A 15249-nucleotide genomic window follows, 5' to 3' on the forward strand; every position below is an offset into this window, starting at 1 on the left:
CGCTTTGGCAATTGGACTCTACGGCATTGAAGTCCCTCCCCTCCCCATACCCTGCCCTCCTCAGGCTCCACCCCCAAAAACCTCCCACCAGTTGTGAAGAGGGACCTTGGAACCCTAGCACAGATATACCTTTACAATCCTACACGTATGTAACTTTTCTGTTATTGCCTTAATATATAGTTTTTTTCCATTTCACCGGCAATCTTCAAGGCTATTATAAAAACTTACTTGCTCTTCTTCTAGAACGGAAATGCAAGAAACAGCGACTCCAAACTGGACTGTGGAGACACAAAACCAGACCTCAGTGACCGAGTTCATCCTGGTGGGCCTCTCCAATGACCCCGAGACACAGCTGGTTCTCTTTGTGGTCTTCCTGGTGCTCTACCTGATGACGTTGGCTGGCAACTTCCTCATCGTGGTCACCATCGTGCACAGCCAAGCCCTTCACACACCCATGTACTTCTTCTTGAGCAACCTGTCTTTCATTGACATCTGCCACTCCACAGTGACTGTGCCCAAGATGCTTGCTGACTTCCTGTCCACCGAGAAGACCATCTCCTTCGGAGGCTGTGTGGCCCAGATGTTCTTCCTTCACCTCTTCGCCTGCACCGAGATCTTCCTCCTCACCGTCATGGCCTATGACCGCTACGTGGCCATCTGCAATCCTATGCATTACCTCACGGTCATGAGCCACAAAGTCTGCCTGCTGTTGGCTGGAACCATCTGGCTAGGCGGTACGGTCCACTCCCTCGCTTTAATTGGCATGACCATCAAACTACCCTACTGCGGCCCCCAGGAAGTCGATAACTTCTTCTGTGACGTTCCTCCAGTCATCAAGCTGGCGTGCACCAACACTTACATCATCGAGGTCCTTATCATTTCCAACTCGGGGCTGATCTCCGTGGTCTGCTTCGTAGTCCTGGTTGTCTCTTACGGCGTCATCTTGGTCTCCCTCCGCAACCGTTTCGCTGAAGGGCGGCGCAAGGCCCTCTCCACATGTGCGGCGCACCTCACGGTGGTGACTCTCTTCCTGGGGCACTGCATTTTCATTTACTCCCGCCCCTCCACCAGCTTCAAGGAAGACAAGGTGGTATCGGTCTTCTTCACCGCCGTGACCCCGTTGCTCAACCCCATTATCTACACGCTGAGGAACGAGGATATGAAGCGAGCGCTCAACAAACTGATGGGCCGAAAGCAGAAGAATGTCCTTCCAGAGAAGACTGGGAAAGCAAACTGGCAGAATATGCAATAATGGCAAAATTGACATTTATGTGAACAAAAAAAAAAAACAATCAAAGAATTTCAAGACAAATGAAAAATATATTATTCACACTATTCTTAAAAATCATCTCGACAAAGCTTTAATTTTTTAAAATTTGGGGAATACTTTTAGAAATGTATAGCAATTATTATTATTGCGAGTAGTTTAACTATTATATTTTGCAATTCATTTCAAAATATTGCTTAACTTCAACATTGTGTTTTATAAGTACTATGCAGAATGCTCATGATCTAAGCTAAGATTAGTAGAGAATGACCATTGTTTAACTGTTATCATTATTATATAATATATTGCTTATGTCTACTAATAATGTTTTGTGGTGCATTGCTTATAATATTATTGTATGCTATATTTTGATACTGTCTTCTGATGTAATGGAGGCATTTATAACAGTTGTCAAAAGAGGGGTCTTTAATTTCTCTTTTTCTTTTGTTCTTTGTTTTCGTATATATCTATTAAAAAAAAAACAAATTGATTGGACAGAAGGTGAACACAGAGAAGAAGTGAAGGCCCTTCTGTCCAATGAGAAACTGAGAGAGTGCAGTAAGGGTGCATGATGGAAGTAGACTACAATAGACCTACAGTAGGGTTTACCAACCTCCAGGTGGAGACTGGAGTTCTCCCAGAATTACAACTGATCTCCAGTCCTCTCCCATGTATCCACCAACCTCACCTTACTTAAGGCAGGCACACTGATAAAGCATCATTTGATCTCAAAGTGGCTCATTTGGGCAAAAGCAGTCCCTCAAATATGGGCACAGGTTTGCCAATGTCCAGGTGGGGCTTGGAAAGGGTTTCCAACTCTGGGATGGGTAGGGTTGCCAGCCTCCAGGTACTAGCTGGAGATCTGCTGTTATTACAACTGATCTCCAGCCGATAGAGATTCATTCACCTGGAGAAAATGGCCGCTTTGGCAATTGGATTCTATGGCATTGAAGTCCCTCCCCTCCCCAAACCCCACCCTTTTCAGACTCCGCCCCAAAAACCTCCCACCGGTGGCGAAGAGGGACCTGGCAACCCTAGGGATGGAAAATTCTTAGAGATTAGGGGGTGGTTCCTGTGAAGGGTGAGGTTTGAGGAAGGAAAGGACCTAAGTAGGAATGTGATGTCACTCTAGGATGTCTGTTTCTAGGGTTGCCAGGTCCCTCTTCGCCACCAGATTGGTCCAGCTGCCCAGCAGGCAACCCAGTGAATTGCTGGGATTTTACCCGCCACCACTGGGCACCTGGCAACCCTAGGGAGATCTCCAGCTACCACCGGGAGGTTGGCAACCCTACTTCCAGCTGCAGTAATGGGCTGGCATGACCGAATGCTTCTCTGTGCAAAAACAAAGCCCTGCACGCAGAAAAGTAGCAGGGAGAAGACTGGGCTAAAACCCTTTCCCGTGGCCACAAGCACCTTCTGTGAGCCGCATCCGCTTCACCATCTTTCTCATTATCTAGACTCAGCTGATCTGGCCATGCTGACCCATTCTTCTATAACCTCATGGTTGGATTACTGCAACACACTCTAAACGGGGCTGCCCAGCAAGACGACCCAAAAACTACAACTGGTTCAGAATGCAGCATCTCAACTGCCCCCAGGAACATACCTTGCCCATTTTGAAACAGCTACATTGGTTACCAGTCTATGTCCAAGTTTAATTCTAGATGCTGGTTATGACATTTAAATAAGGTTGCCAGCTCTGAGTTCAGACATCCCTGAAGATTTGAGGGTGGAGCCTGGGAGAGTGGGGTTTAGGGAAGGAAGGGACCTTGGTAGGATATCATGCCATGCAGTCCACCTTCCAAAGCAGCCATTTTCTCCAGGAGAAGTGGAATAAGTGTATTACATACATACATACATACATACATACATACATACATACATACATACATACATACATACATGAGGTGATATGACAACCGTCTTCAAGTACTTGAAGGGCTGTCACATAGAGGATGGTGCCGAGTTGTTTTCTGTTGCTCCAGAAGGTCGGACCAGAATCAATAGTTGAAATTAAATCACAAGAGTTTCCAGTTAGACATTAGGAAGAATTTCCTAACAGTTAGAGCGGTCCCTCAGTGGAACAGGCTTCCTCGGGAGGTGGAAGGTGCTTCTTCCTTGGAGGTTTTTAAGCAGAGACTATATGGCCATCTGACAGCAATGCTGATTCTGTGACCTTTCTGCGGCGTTTGACAGGCTCTCCAAAGTGTGTGGCGGGAACGGCACTTAGAATGGAACTTGCACAGTGTTCTTTTGAATCTAGGGCCTGGATTGCTGCCTTCAAATTAAGGCTGAAGGTTCTCTACTCAACTCCTAACATCCAAGGGGGCCTGTTACATAGATTAAAGGAAGATAACTACAGAGGGACGTGGGGAAGACATATAGATAGTAAACTGGTACTGCTTGACCTTCCACCATTAGTTCTTAACAACTTAAACTTTTCTGAAGCACTTAAATTAGTAAGGTCAAGGGTGAGAAATCTTGAGTGTGTTAGCACTACATTCCGCGCTAGGCGCGTATGTTCTACCCTTGCACTGGGGATTCCCCCTCCTGAGTTCGTGCCCTCTTATGTGAGCTTGCTGACAATCCCAAGCCATAGACGTGCCTTTATGCTTGCCAGATTAAATGCTTACCCAACTGCAGAGATGTCAGGTCGTTTTGCGAAAACTCCATACTCAGATCGAGTTTGTGAATGTAAATCTGGAGATATTGGGACTTTACACCATCTCTTATTGTTTTGTCAGCACTGGTCAGCTCCTCGGTTGCGTTGGATCACCCCAATATTGTCTAAATACAAACTTCCCTTGGAGTCCTGGGTGATATCCCACATAATGGGAGATATTCATCCTGATATCACTAGTTCTGTTGCAAGATTTTTGGCGGAGGTGATGTCGCTCAAACGTCAAAATAAAACAAGCACGTAAACTACGAGTTGAATGTTGAAACAGATTTTGTGATTTCAATGAGACTGGTTCAGGGGGAATATATTGTTATGGTATTAGTGATGCTATGTTTAGTAATTGTTTCTACTGTGTTTTAACCTTAAGTATACGTTGGGTGTTGTAAATTGATTATGTGTTGTTGTATTATGTATTATTGTTATGGTTAAGCTCAAGACCTTTGGTCAAAGGAGCTAGTAAATAAATGGAAATGGAATGGATTCTGTGACCTTAGGCAGATGATGAGAGAGAGGGCATCTTGGCCATCTTTTGGTCACTGGGGGTGTGTGGGGGGAGGTAGTTGTGAATTTCCTACATTGTGCAGGGGGTTGGAATAGATGACCCTGGTGGTCCAACTCTATGATTCTATGATTCTGTAAGCAATTTATGTAGTCTGGGGTTCATTTGTAATTCAAGGAGATCTCTAGCTATCTGAAGAAGTGAGCTGTGGCTCACAAATGCTCATACCCTGCCAGAAAATTTGTTAGTCTTTAAGGTGCTATTGTACTCTTGCTCTTTTGCCAGCTCAAGGTTGGGAAATACCTGGAGATTGTGGGGGCAGAGCCTGAGGAGGGGAGGGTTTGGGGAGGGGAGGGACTTCAATGCCATAGAGTCCACCTTCCAAAGCAGCCATTTTCTCCAGGGGAACTGATCTCCATCACCTGGAGATCAGTTGTAATAGCAGGAGATCTCCAGCCACACCTGGAGGTTGGCAACCCTACCCATGATTACTGAACAGGACCATAGTTACGCTGGATGTTGTGTGATGGGCACTGGTGCACTGTTCTCTTTCCAAAGCAGCAGTTGAAGCACAGGAACTCAGGGCTTGAGAGAGCTTGTTGACTTCAGTCCTAACTTTAGAGTTTCCAAAACATTTGAAGCACCCAGGTGACTTCCCTTGGGGCTTAATTGGCAGCTCTGCAGTTTGCAATCCTCAGAGCGTCCAACTTCCCTTCTGCGTCCCAAATCAATGCCGCAAACAATGAATTATTGCTGAAGATGACAAATATATACAGAGGGACATGGGCCACACCCAGGCCTGCAGCCAGAAGAGGCAATGCAAAATGTAACTGCTTTGGTATAGATTAGATTTTCCTGTGTAGATTTTTGTTTTTGAACCAGTTCTTAGGGCTCCTTGTCTTTTCAGAGGCCAAGCTGGAAAGAAAGTCTAGAACTGGAGTCCTTCTTGATTGCAGTTTATCACAAAGAATGCAAAACTTGGAAGAATCCATCTGGAGCTGACTTTGCTTGAAGAGTGAATTCAGAGCTAGGAATCTACAACTGACAACCTGAACTTTTTCCACCAGAGGAATCGACATCTTCACCCAGGATAGCTGAAGTTATCATTATCATGTGCAGCTTCTGAAAATAAAAAGCACATTCAAGCACCGATCTTTCTCATTCCCTTAAGTAGAAATCTATGGCTTTTTTAACCAGCACATGTTTTTTTAGTTTTGAAACTGAGCAGTAAGTGTTGACCCAGAAATAACTCTCTTTGGCATATCACCAGTCACAAGAAAGGTAAGTTCTGCTGGGAAAGAGACATTGGGGGTCTCCTGAAATGAATGAACTATAATAACTAAAATGAATAAAGGGTAACTATGGATCTGGGACTGGCACAGGATAGACCTTTTAGGGGCAGTTTCTTTTGGAATGGGTGTTTTGTATTGTTCGTTTGTTTCTATACAAGGTTGTGCATTTTCCACGACAGGACTGTATAAAATGGACATTGGGTCATGACTTCACTGTCCTGAGAAATGCTGCTTTCTTATTTTTTAAAAAAGTTGTTGTTAAGACAACAGCATTGCAATGAACACATGAAGCTGCTTTCTTCTGAATAAGACCCTTGGTCAGTCAAAGTCAGTATTGTCTACTCAGACAGGCAGTGGCTCTCCAGGGTCTCAGGTGGAGGTCTTTCACATCACCTACTCGCCTAGTCCCTTTAACTGGAGATGCTGGGGATTGAACCTGGGACCCTCTGCAAGCCAAGCAGATGCTCTACCACTCAGCCACAGCCCCTCCCCAAAAGACTTAGGCAGATGATGAGACGGAGGGCATCTTGGCCATCTTCTGGTCACTAGGGGTGTGGAGGGGGGAGGTAGTTGTGAATTTCCTGCATTCTGCAGGGGGTTGGACTTGATGACCCTGGTGGTGCCTTCCAACTCTATGATTCCATGATTCTATGACTAACAGAGGTAGTTTGCCATTGCTTTCCTCTGTGTAGTGACCCTGGACTTCTCCAGTGGTCTCCCATCCAAGTACTAACCAGAACCAACCCTGCTTAGCAGCTGAGATCTGATGAGATCAGGCTAGCCTGGGCCATTCAGGTCAGGTCAAAAGGACACTGGCAACTGTAGAATTCAAACCTGAGCCCCTGAAGAGACTGGAGCCTTAATCCAGCTCCATGTGGCCGCACTGCCAGATGCTAATGGTGTGAGTCAGTGTGGCATGACAGAGTGGAAGGCTAGGAGATCAAACCTCCGCTCAACCATAGTTCTCACTGATGGTGCAATCCTTCCCAGCGTTGTGTGTGTGTGTGTGTGTGTGTTAAGTGCTGTCAAGTCGCTTCCGACTCATGGCGACCCTATGAATGAAAGTCCTCCAAAATGTTCTATCTTTGACAGCCTTGCTCAGATCTTGCAAATTGAGGGCTGTGGCTTCCTTTATTGAGTCCATCCATCTCTTGTTGGGTCTTCCTCTTTTTCTGCTGCCCTCAAATTTTCCTAGCATGACTGTCTTTTCCAGTGACTCTTGTCATCTCATGGCGTGACCAAAATACGACAGCCTCATTTTAGTCATTTTAGCTTCTAGGGTCAGTTCAGGCTTGATTTGATCTAGAACCTACTGATTTGTTTTTTCGGCAGTCCACAGTATCCGTAACACTCTCCTCCAACACATTTCAAAGGAATCTACTTTCTTCCTATCAGCTTTCTTCAATGTCCAACTTTCACACCCAAACATAGTGATAGGGAATACAATGGCATGAATTAATCTAGTCTTGGTGGCCAGTGACACATCCTTACACTTCAAAATCTTTTCTAGCTCCTTCATGGCTGCCCTTCCCAGTCTCAATCTCCTTCTGATTTCTTGGCTGCAGTCTCCCTTTTGGTTGATGGTGGAGCCAAGGAATAGAAAGTCTTGAACAATTTCAGTTTCCTCATTGTCAGCCTTAAAGTTGTGTAATTCTCCTGTAGTCATTACTTTTGTTTTCTTGACGTTCAGCTGTAGTCCTGCTTTGGCACTTTCTCTTTAAATCATACACTTGGTTTTTTCCCATTCCAAACAATTTCAATTTCTTCATTGTCAACATTAAAGTTGTGTAATTCTCCAGTAGTCATTACTTATGTTTTCTTGATGTTCAGCTGTAGCCCTGCTTCTTCGCAGCGTTAGAGCCTTCTAAATCCATTGAGGGTCAGTAGGCTTAGAAGGGAATACTGTGTTTAGGACAGCCATGTCCATGTCAATAATACAATATAATACCTTTATTGGCATCTTGAAGTAATAAAGCACACCGAACAGCCAGCAAAGATAGGATTAAAATCATTCTTATGATACATTAGTAATGATAATTTATCGATTAAAATTACAGTTTATATAATACTTGAGCTCTCTTGAAACCTCCCGCCGGTGGCAACCCTAACCATTACCCATGTTATCCTCACAACGACCCTATGAGGTAGGTTAGGCTGAGCTAGGTTAGGCAACTGGGGAGGCAATTTTGAGCTGAAAAATAACTAAAGGACGTAAGATGTGAGGGTTTGGCCTGGGAAGGAAGGGTTTGGGGAGGGGACAAACATCAGTAGGGTATAATGCTGTACAGTTCACCCTCCAAGGGAACTGATTTTGCTAGTCTGGAAATCAATTGTAATTTCAGGAGGTCTCTAAGCCATAGATGTATTTTGGCATCCCAAAATTTCCTCTGCTCAGGCTCACAGCATAACCAACTTGAACTGTGTTTTTTTAATGCAGAAGAGAACCACAGATGTAGTTTGAGCCTCACAGCAGAGCCTCAAGCAGAAGGAATAGTCTATCTGACATCGAGTGCTTAGAACCTCAGTAGCAATGCCACCTGGAGGATGGCAACCCCAATGTAACATCAACCAGTGAGCTCTTAGGACATCATGGCAACTTCTTTGTCCTTTGTTCTTTCAGCTTCGGATGGAGGCCAGCATGGTCCCTGAAAACAATACCACCGTGAAGGTGTTCATCCTCTCAGGCCTGACCACGAACCACAAGGTCGAACTGGCGCTCTTTGTTTTCTTCATCGTCATCTATACATCGATCCTCATCGGCAACATCCTCATCGTCATCACGATCGTCTACGACCAGCACCTCCACACCCCGATGTACTTCTTCCTCAGCAACCTCTCCTTCATCGACGTTTGCCATTCCTCGGTGGTCATGCCCAAGATGCTCGCTGACTTCTTAACGGAGACCAAGACCATCTCTTTTGGAGAATGCGTAGGCCAGATGTTCTTCCTCCACCTCTTTGCCTGCACGGAGATCTTCCTCCTCACCATCATGGCGTACGACCGCTATGCCGCCATATGCAATCCTCTCCATTACACGTCCATCATGAGCCACCGGGTCTGTCTCCAGTTGGCTGTGGCCATGTGGTTGGGCGGGTTGATCCATTCCATCGCCCTGACTGCTCTGACGCTCAGCCTGCCATACTGTGGCCCCAACACCATCGACAACTTCTTCTGCGACGTGCCCTTGGTCATCAAACTGGCCTGCGCTGACACTTACGTCTTCGAGATCCTCATCGTCTCAAATTCGGGGCTGATCTCGGTCGTCTGCTTTGTTGTCCTGGTGGTCTCCTACGTGGTCATCCTTGTCTCCTTGAGGAACCGCTTCTCTGAGGGACGGAGGAAGGCTCTGTCGACTTGCGCCGCTCACCTGACCGTGGTGACCTTGTTCCTGGGGCACTGCATCTTCATCTACCTCAGGCCGGCTAAGAGTCTGGCTGCGGACAAGGTGGTTTCTGTTTTCTTCACGGCCGTCACCCCCCTGCTTAACCCAGTCATCTACACCCTCCGCAATGAGGACATGCTGAATGCGCTGAACAAACTCCGAGGGCAGCAGGTCACTTCGGGAGGGAAAGTGCATTGATGGGGAGGGGCCGTGGCTCAGTGGTAGAACATCTGCTCGGCATGCAGAAGGTCCCAGGTTCCATCCCCGGCATCTCCAGTTAAAATAGGGTTGCCCGGTCCCTCTTCACCACCGGCGGGAGGTTTTGGGGGTGGAGCCTAAGGAGGGAGGGGTTTGGGGAGGGGAGGGAAATCAATGCCCTAGAGTCCAATGGCCAAAGCGGCCATTTTCTCCAGGTGAACTGATCTCTATCGACTGGAGATCAGTTGTAATAGCAGGAGATCTTCAGCTAGTACCTGGAGGTTGGTGACCCTAAGTTAAAAGGAATCAGGTAGTCGGTGATGATGAAAGAAAGCCGGCGTGGTGTAGTGGTTAAGAGTGGTGGACTCTAATCTGGAGAACCAGGTTTGTTTCCCCACTCCTCCACATGAAGCCTGCTGGGTGACCTTGGGCTAGTCACAGTTCTCTCAGAACTCTCTCAGCCCCACCTACCTCACAAGGTGTCTGTTGTGGGGAGAGGAAGGGAAGGGGATTGTAAGCCACTTTGAGGCTCCTTAAAGGTAGAGAAAAGTGGGATATAAAAACCAACTCTTATTATTATTATTTCAGTCTGAGACCCTGGAGACCCACTGTCAGTCTGAATAGACAAGGGTATAATTCAGTATAAGTCACTATATGTAGGGTTGCCAACTCCTGATTGGGAAATAACTGGAGATTTTGGGGGTGGAACCTGAGGAGGGTGGGGTTTGGGGAGGGGAGAGACCTCAGCATGGTATAATGCCATAGAGTCCACCCTCCAAAGCAGCCATTTTCTCCAGGGGAACTGATCTCTGTCTCCTAGAGATCAGTTGTGATAGTGGGGGATCTCCAGCTACTACCTGGAGGATGGTAGCACGAGGGCTCAAGAGTATAACACCACACTGGGTAAAAAATGCAAAATAATGATGCAAACAATGAACATGCAAACTATACAAAAAATCATATAAGCACTTCTGAATGTGTAGACAATATTTATAGGCATAAAGTCAACAAGCATAATGATAAATAAAATGAAATGAAAAGCATTACATCATGCAGTAGAGCAAGCAAATCTGTGGCACAAATTAGTGCTCTAGACTAAATACAATCCACAACGAGTACAGGAATATCCAGTCCAAAACATAAGGTCAAACATCAATAGTCCAGAAGAGATAAGAAAATCCAAGAAGTGCAGCCAAGGAACCAAGATAAAAGGAGAACGCGTGGCTAGTCGTATCCTCACATGAGGATACATGCGCTTTTGAATTCCACATAGACGCATTCCCTAGCTGACGGTCATTTGAACCCTCCTTTTAGCCTACGGGCTGATTAATGCTAACAACGTTGGAGCTGAAGAAAGCCTTGAAACGTGATTTACGACTAGCCACGCGTTCTCCTTTTATCTTGGTTCCTTGGCTGCACTTCTTGGATTTTCTTATCTCTTACTTCTGGACTATTGATGTTTGACCTTATGTTTTGGACTGGATATTCCTGTACTCGTTGTGGATTGTATTTAGTCTAGAGCACTAATTTGTGCCACAGATTTGCTTGCTCTACTGCATGATGTAATGCTTTTCATTTCATTTTATTTATCATTATGCTTGTTGACTTTATGCCTATAAATATTGTCTACACATTCAGAAGTGCTTATATGATTTTTTGTATAGTTTGCATGTTCATTGTTTGCATCATTATTTTGCATTTTTTACCCAGTGTGGTGTTATACTCTTGAGCCCTCGTGCTACCATTTTCTTCAACTACGTTAACTTTGGCACAGGTGTTCCTCATTATTGTAACTACCTGGAGGATGGCAGCCACACCCCCTCTTCTTCCTAGTCGAGTTCCACAGTGAAAAGTTTATATTTCCACTTTACTCTAGTCAATTCCCTCCGGACCCTATTAAAAGTTCTGTTGAACATCAAGTGGGATGATGAAACTTTGCCAGGAATTTCTAGGTTTTAATTAAACCAAGGACAGGAGGCTATGTCCAGGAGAACAAGAGCACAGAAAACTCCGTTAACTCAGCGCTCTGGAAAGCATCGAGAAGAAAAATCCATCTGCGAGGTTGGGGAAGCGGAGAAAAATCAACCTGGTTCTTCCTATTAATTTAATAAATTTCCTCCATGGCTAAACAAATAAAACCATTCTATTCCTGCCAATCTTAAAGGGTCGAAACAGGATACTAGGAGGCCCACAATCAGATCTTCCCTGCATCTTTTAAAGCAGCTTTACTGGGTTTGGGTTTTAATTGGAGATCTATGGTAGGGGAGTTAAACCTTCCATTCCCACATCTGATTTCTATTCTTCTTTTTTAATTGTGAGGGTGAGGTCCATTTCTTCAAGACTGCATGATAGTGATGGCTCACATTCACTGATATACCACATGGTACAATGTGTAGTAGCATATGAAAGTACTGGGTCACTGGGTGTGTGTGGGGGAGGTAGTTGTGAATTTCCTGCATTGTGCAGGGGGTTGGACTAGATGACCCTGGTGGTCCCTTCCAACTCTATGATTCTATGATTCTACTACCAGTAACACTCCCATTCAACGTAACCTCATCAGATTCCACCCCATGACACCCCAGTCCTAGGTATCCAGAATCTATATCTTTTACCTAGAAAATCTGCTTCCAGTTCTAGATCCTGGCCTGATCCTGGCCTGTACAAGCAAAGAAAGGAAAAAACGCCCCTGACCATGTGCAAAAAAATTTGGGGCATAAATCCAGCAACGGTTAAGATGAGGGCCAGAACACTGATCCGGAGAACTTAATTCTCCCACTCCTCATTTTCCCAGCGCAAATTGACCCCCCATATACCTCAGTGGTAGAGCATCTGCTTGACATGCAGAAGGTCATAAGAACATAAGAAATGCCATGCTGGATCAGACCAATGCCCATCAAGTCCAGCGGTCTGTTCACACAGTGGCCAACCAGGTCCCAGATTCATTCCCCGGCATTGCCAGTTAAAGGGACCAGGCAAGGAGGTGATGTGAAAGACCTCTGCCTGAGACCCTGGAGAGCCGCTGCCAGTCTGGGTAGACAACACTGACTTCGATGGACCAAGGGTCTGATTCAGTAGAAGGCAGCTTCATGTGTTCATGGGTTCATGTGTTCATAGTGAGGCAGCTATGAGCAGGGTCTTGAGATCAGGAAAACAGCATGGATTAACACTAGAGTGGCCAACCTCCAGGCGGTAGCTGGAAATCTCCGGCTGGTACAGCATGTGTAAAAGCAAAATTGCAGGAAACACCCATTTAAAAAAAATGTTTATTGTCAGCTATAGAGCGCTGCTATTGTGTGGACATGGAGGTTGTTGGAGAAAAATCATGGTTGGTTCCTGCCACCTATGCCCCTGAAGCTCCCCCCCCCGTTTCCCTCCTCTCTGCTGCCCCCCTCCTGTATATCTTTTGTCCACTGGGGTCCCACATTTCCTGGCATAACATTTTCAGTAGTCAAAAAGGGCCCCTCTCTCTTTCTTTCACTGTCAGACTTTGTCTCAAAAACAGGAACGGTGCTCATATATTGCAGACTTCTTTTGATACGGAAGGTTTATTTATTTATTATTTTAAAACATGCTTATGCCCCCTTTCCATCGGATCAGGGTCCCCAAGGCAATGAACATAAAAACATTTAAACGTCTGAACAATTAAAAAAAAACATTTAAAATTATAAAATAATTCAATCGAAACGCATGAACGAACGACACAAGAACCAGGGAGAAGTGACAGTAACTGTTATTGGAGGTATGCCAGAGGAAAAAGAAAAAAAAGACTTCACCAACCTGTGGAAGACACTGATAAAAGGAGACAAATGAATATCCCTGGGGAAAGAAGTCCAAAGTTTTTATTCCATGACCGAGAAAGCCCTTTCTTGGATTGCCCCCTTCTAGCCTCAGATAGCTTTATTAGCTTACTCGTAAAGACTTCTTCTTTCTACATGTAGTAACATCATTATCTTACAGGTTTTTTGTTTTGTTTTGTTTTAAACAAAAAGTTTGCTGTTATTGTTGCTTCCAATAAGAATACTTTCATGTTTGGACAAAGTGGGTTGATATCCGGCCTGGGTTAGGTTCCTTCTCACCATCCACCCATCTATGTGCCGCTTGCAGATAGGGTTCCCAACTGCCCGGTTGTGGTGTGCAATTTCCCGCCAATCAACCAGGCTGCCCACCGCCCAGCTGATGGTTGGTGGGCGGAAGCTGGAAGGGGATCGAGATCTCCGTGCATGCGCTCCCTGCACAATACCATCACTTCTGGGTTTACCCCAGAAGTGCCAGCATCATATAGGATGCTCTAGCTAGAGCATCCCACGCGATGCCGCCACTTCCGGGGTAAACCCAGAAGTGACAGTATCACAGCGGTAGGGTGCACACACACAATTCAAACCCCCAGCCCTGCCCAAACGATACTCCTGCCTGTGGGAAGAGGGGACCTGGCAACCCTATCTGCGGAAGACATCAGTTTACATCCCCATGAAAAAGATCTTCCGGCCTCTCAGCTTCTTCATGGAGCTCTTCACCTCTGTGTTCCTCAGGGTGTAAATCACCGGGTTGAGCACGGGAGTCACCACCGTGTAGAAAACAGCGACCACTTTATCCGCCGAGAAACTGCCAGCGGGGCGGGTATAGATAAAGATACAAGGCCCCAGGAACAAAAGCACGACGAGCAGGTGGGCCGCACAAGTGGAGAGGGCCTTGCGCCGCCCCTCGGCTGTCCGCCGTCTTAGGGACACCAAGATTATTATATAGGACGCCAGTAAGGCCAAGAAACAGACCAGGGAAATCATGCCACTGTTGGACACGATAAGAACCCCGGTCCAGTACGAGTCGGTGCAGGCCAACTTGATGACTGGGGGAACGTCGCAGAAAAAGCTGTCCAAAACGTTCGGCCCACAGTAAGGGAGCCGGACGGTGAGGACCGTCTGCACCACGGAGTGGACCGTCGCCCCCACCCAGAGGGCCCCCACCAGCCAGGAACAAACCTTCAGGCTCATGTGCGACGCGTACTGCAGGGGGTGGCAGATCGCGACGTAACGGTCGTAGGCCATGACGGTGAGGAGAAAGATCTCAGCGCAGGCGCAGAGGTGGAGGAAGAAGAGCTGGGCCATGCAGCCGTGGAAGGAGATGGTCTTCTGGAGGGACAGGAAATCCACCAGCATCTTGGGGGCCGTGACCGAGGAGTGGCAGACGTCAATGAAAGAGAGGTGGCCCAGGAAGAAGTACATGGGGGTGTGGAGGCAGGGGTCAGAAGCCACGGTGACCATGATGAGGAGGTTGCCCGCTAAGATGAGCAGGTACACGAGGCAGAAGACGACAAACAAAGTCAGCTCCAGCCTGTGGTTCCTCGTCAGACCCAAGAACACAAAATGGGTCACCTGGGTGTGATTTAGGCTATCCATTAAAAATGGGGTCAGACTACAGCCCATGCAGTGGACCTAAACAGAGACAAAAAAATAATAGAGTCTGTTCACAAGATCCAGCTATTTATATATAGCCTATAGAATATATTCCCTGTAATTGAAATGAATCTTCCAGTTATCCTCCCTTCCAGTTGTTTTCTGTTGCTCCAGAAGGTCGGACCAGAACCAACGGGTTGAAATTAAGTCAAAAGAGTTTCAGTCTAGACATTAGGAATAATTTTCTAACAGTTAGAGCGGTTCCTCAGTGGAACAGGCTTCCTCGGGAGGTGGTAAGCTCTCCTTCCCTGGAGGTTTTTAAGAAGAGGCTAGATGGCCATCTGTCAGCAATGCAGATTCTATGACCTTAGGCAGATCATGAGAGGGATGGCACCTTGGCCATCTTCTGGGCATGGAGTATGGGTCACTGGGGGTGTCAGGGGGGAGGTAGTTTGGAATTTCCTGCATTGTGCAGGGGGTTGGACTAGATGACCCTGGTGGTCCCTTCCAACTCTATGATTCTATCTCCCAGTCTTCCTGT

At 46.3% G+C, this 15249-nt stretch overlaps 3 protein-coding genes across 3 annotated transcripts; 2 read left to right on the forward strand and 1 right to left on the reverse strand.

Moving 5' to 3' along the window:
- The first annotated feature begins 250 nt into the window (after positions 1–250).
- On the forward strand, positions 251–1252 carry LOC130490255 (olfactory receptor 4E1-like). The gene has a single exon (XM_056864080.1). The coding sequence runs from the start codon at positions 251–253 to the stop codon at positions 1250–1252; it is 1002 nt and encodes a 333-aa protein (XP_056720058.1).
- A 7112-nt stretch (positions 1253–8364) lies between these two features.
- Positions 8365–9318, forward strand: LOC130490256 (olfactory receptor 4E1-like). The gene has a single exon (XM_056864081.1). It carries the CDS (start codon positions 8365–8367, stop codon positions 9316–9318), a length of 954 nt encoding a protein of 317 aa, XP_056720059.1.
- Positions 9319–13775: 4457 nt separating this feature from the next.
- On the reverse strand, positions 13776–14711 carry LOC130489603 (olfactory receptor 1509-like). Its single transcript, XM_056863363.1, has one exon. It carries the CDS (start codon positions 14709–14711, stop codon positions 13776–13778), a length of 936 nt encoding a protein of 311 aa, XP_056719341.1.
- Between the last annotated feature and the right edge of the window lie 538 nt (positions 14712–15249).

Source organism: Euleptes europaea, chromosome 18, assembly GCF_029931775.1.
Source record: "Euleptes europaea isolate rEulEur1 chromosome 18, rEulEur1.hap1, whole genome shotgun sequence".
In the NCBI taxonomy this organism is placed as follows: domain Eukaryota; kingdom Metazoa; phylum Chordata; class Lepidosauria; order Squamata; family Sphaerodactylidae; genus Euleptes; species Euleptes europaea.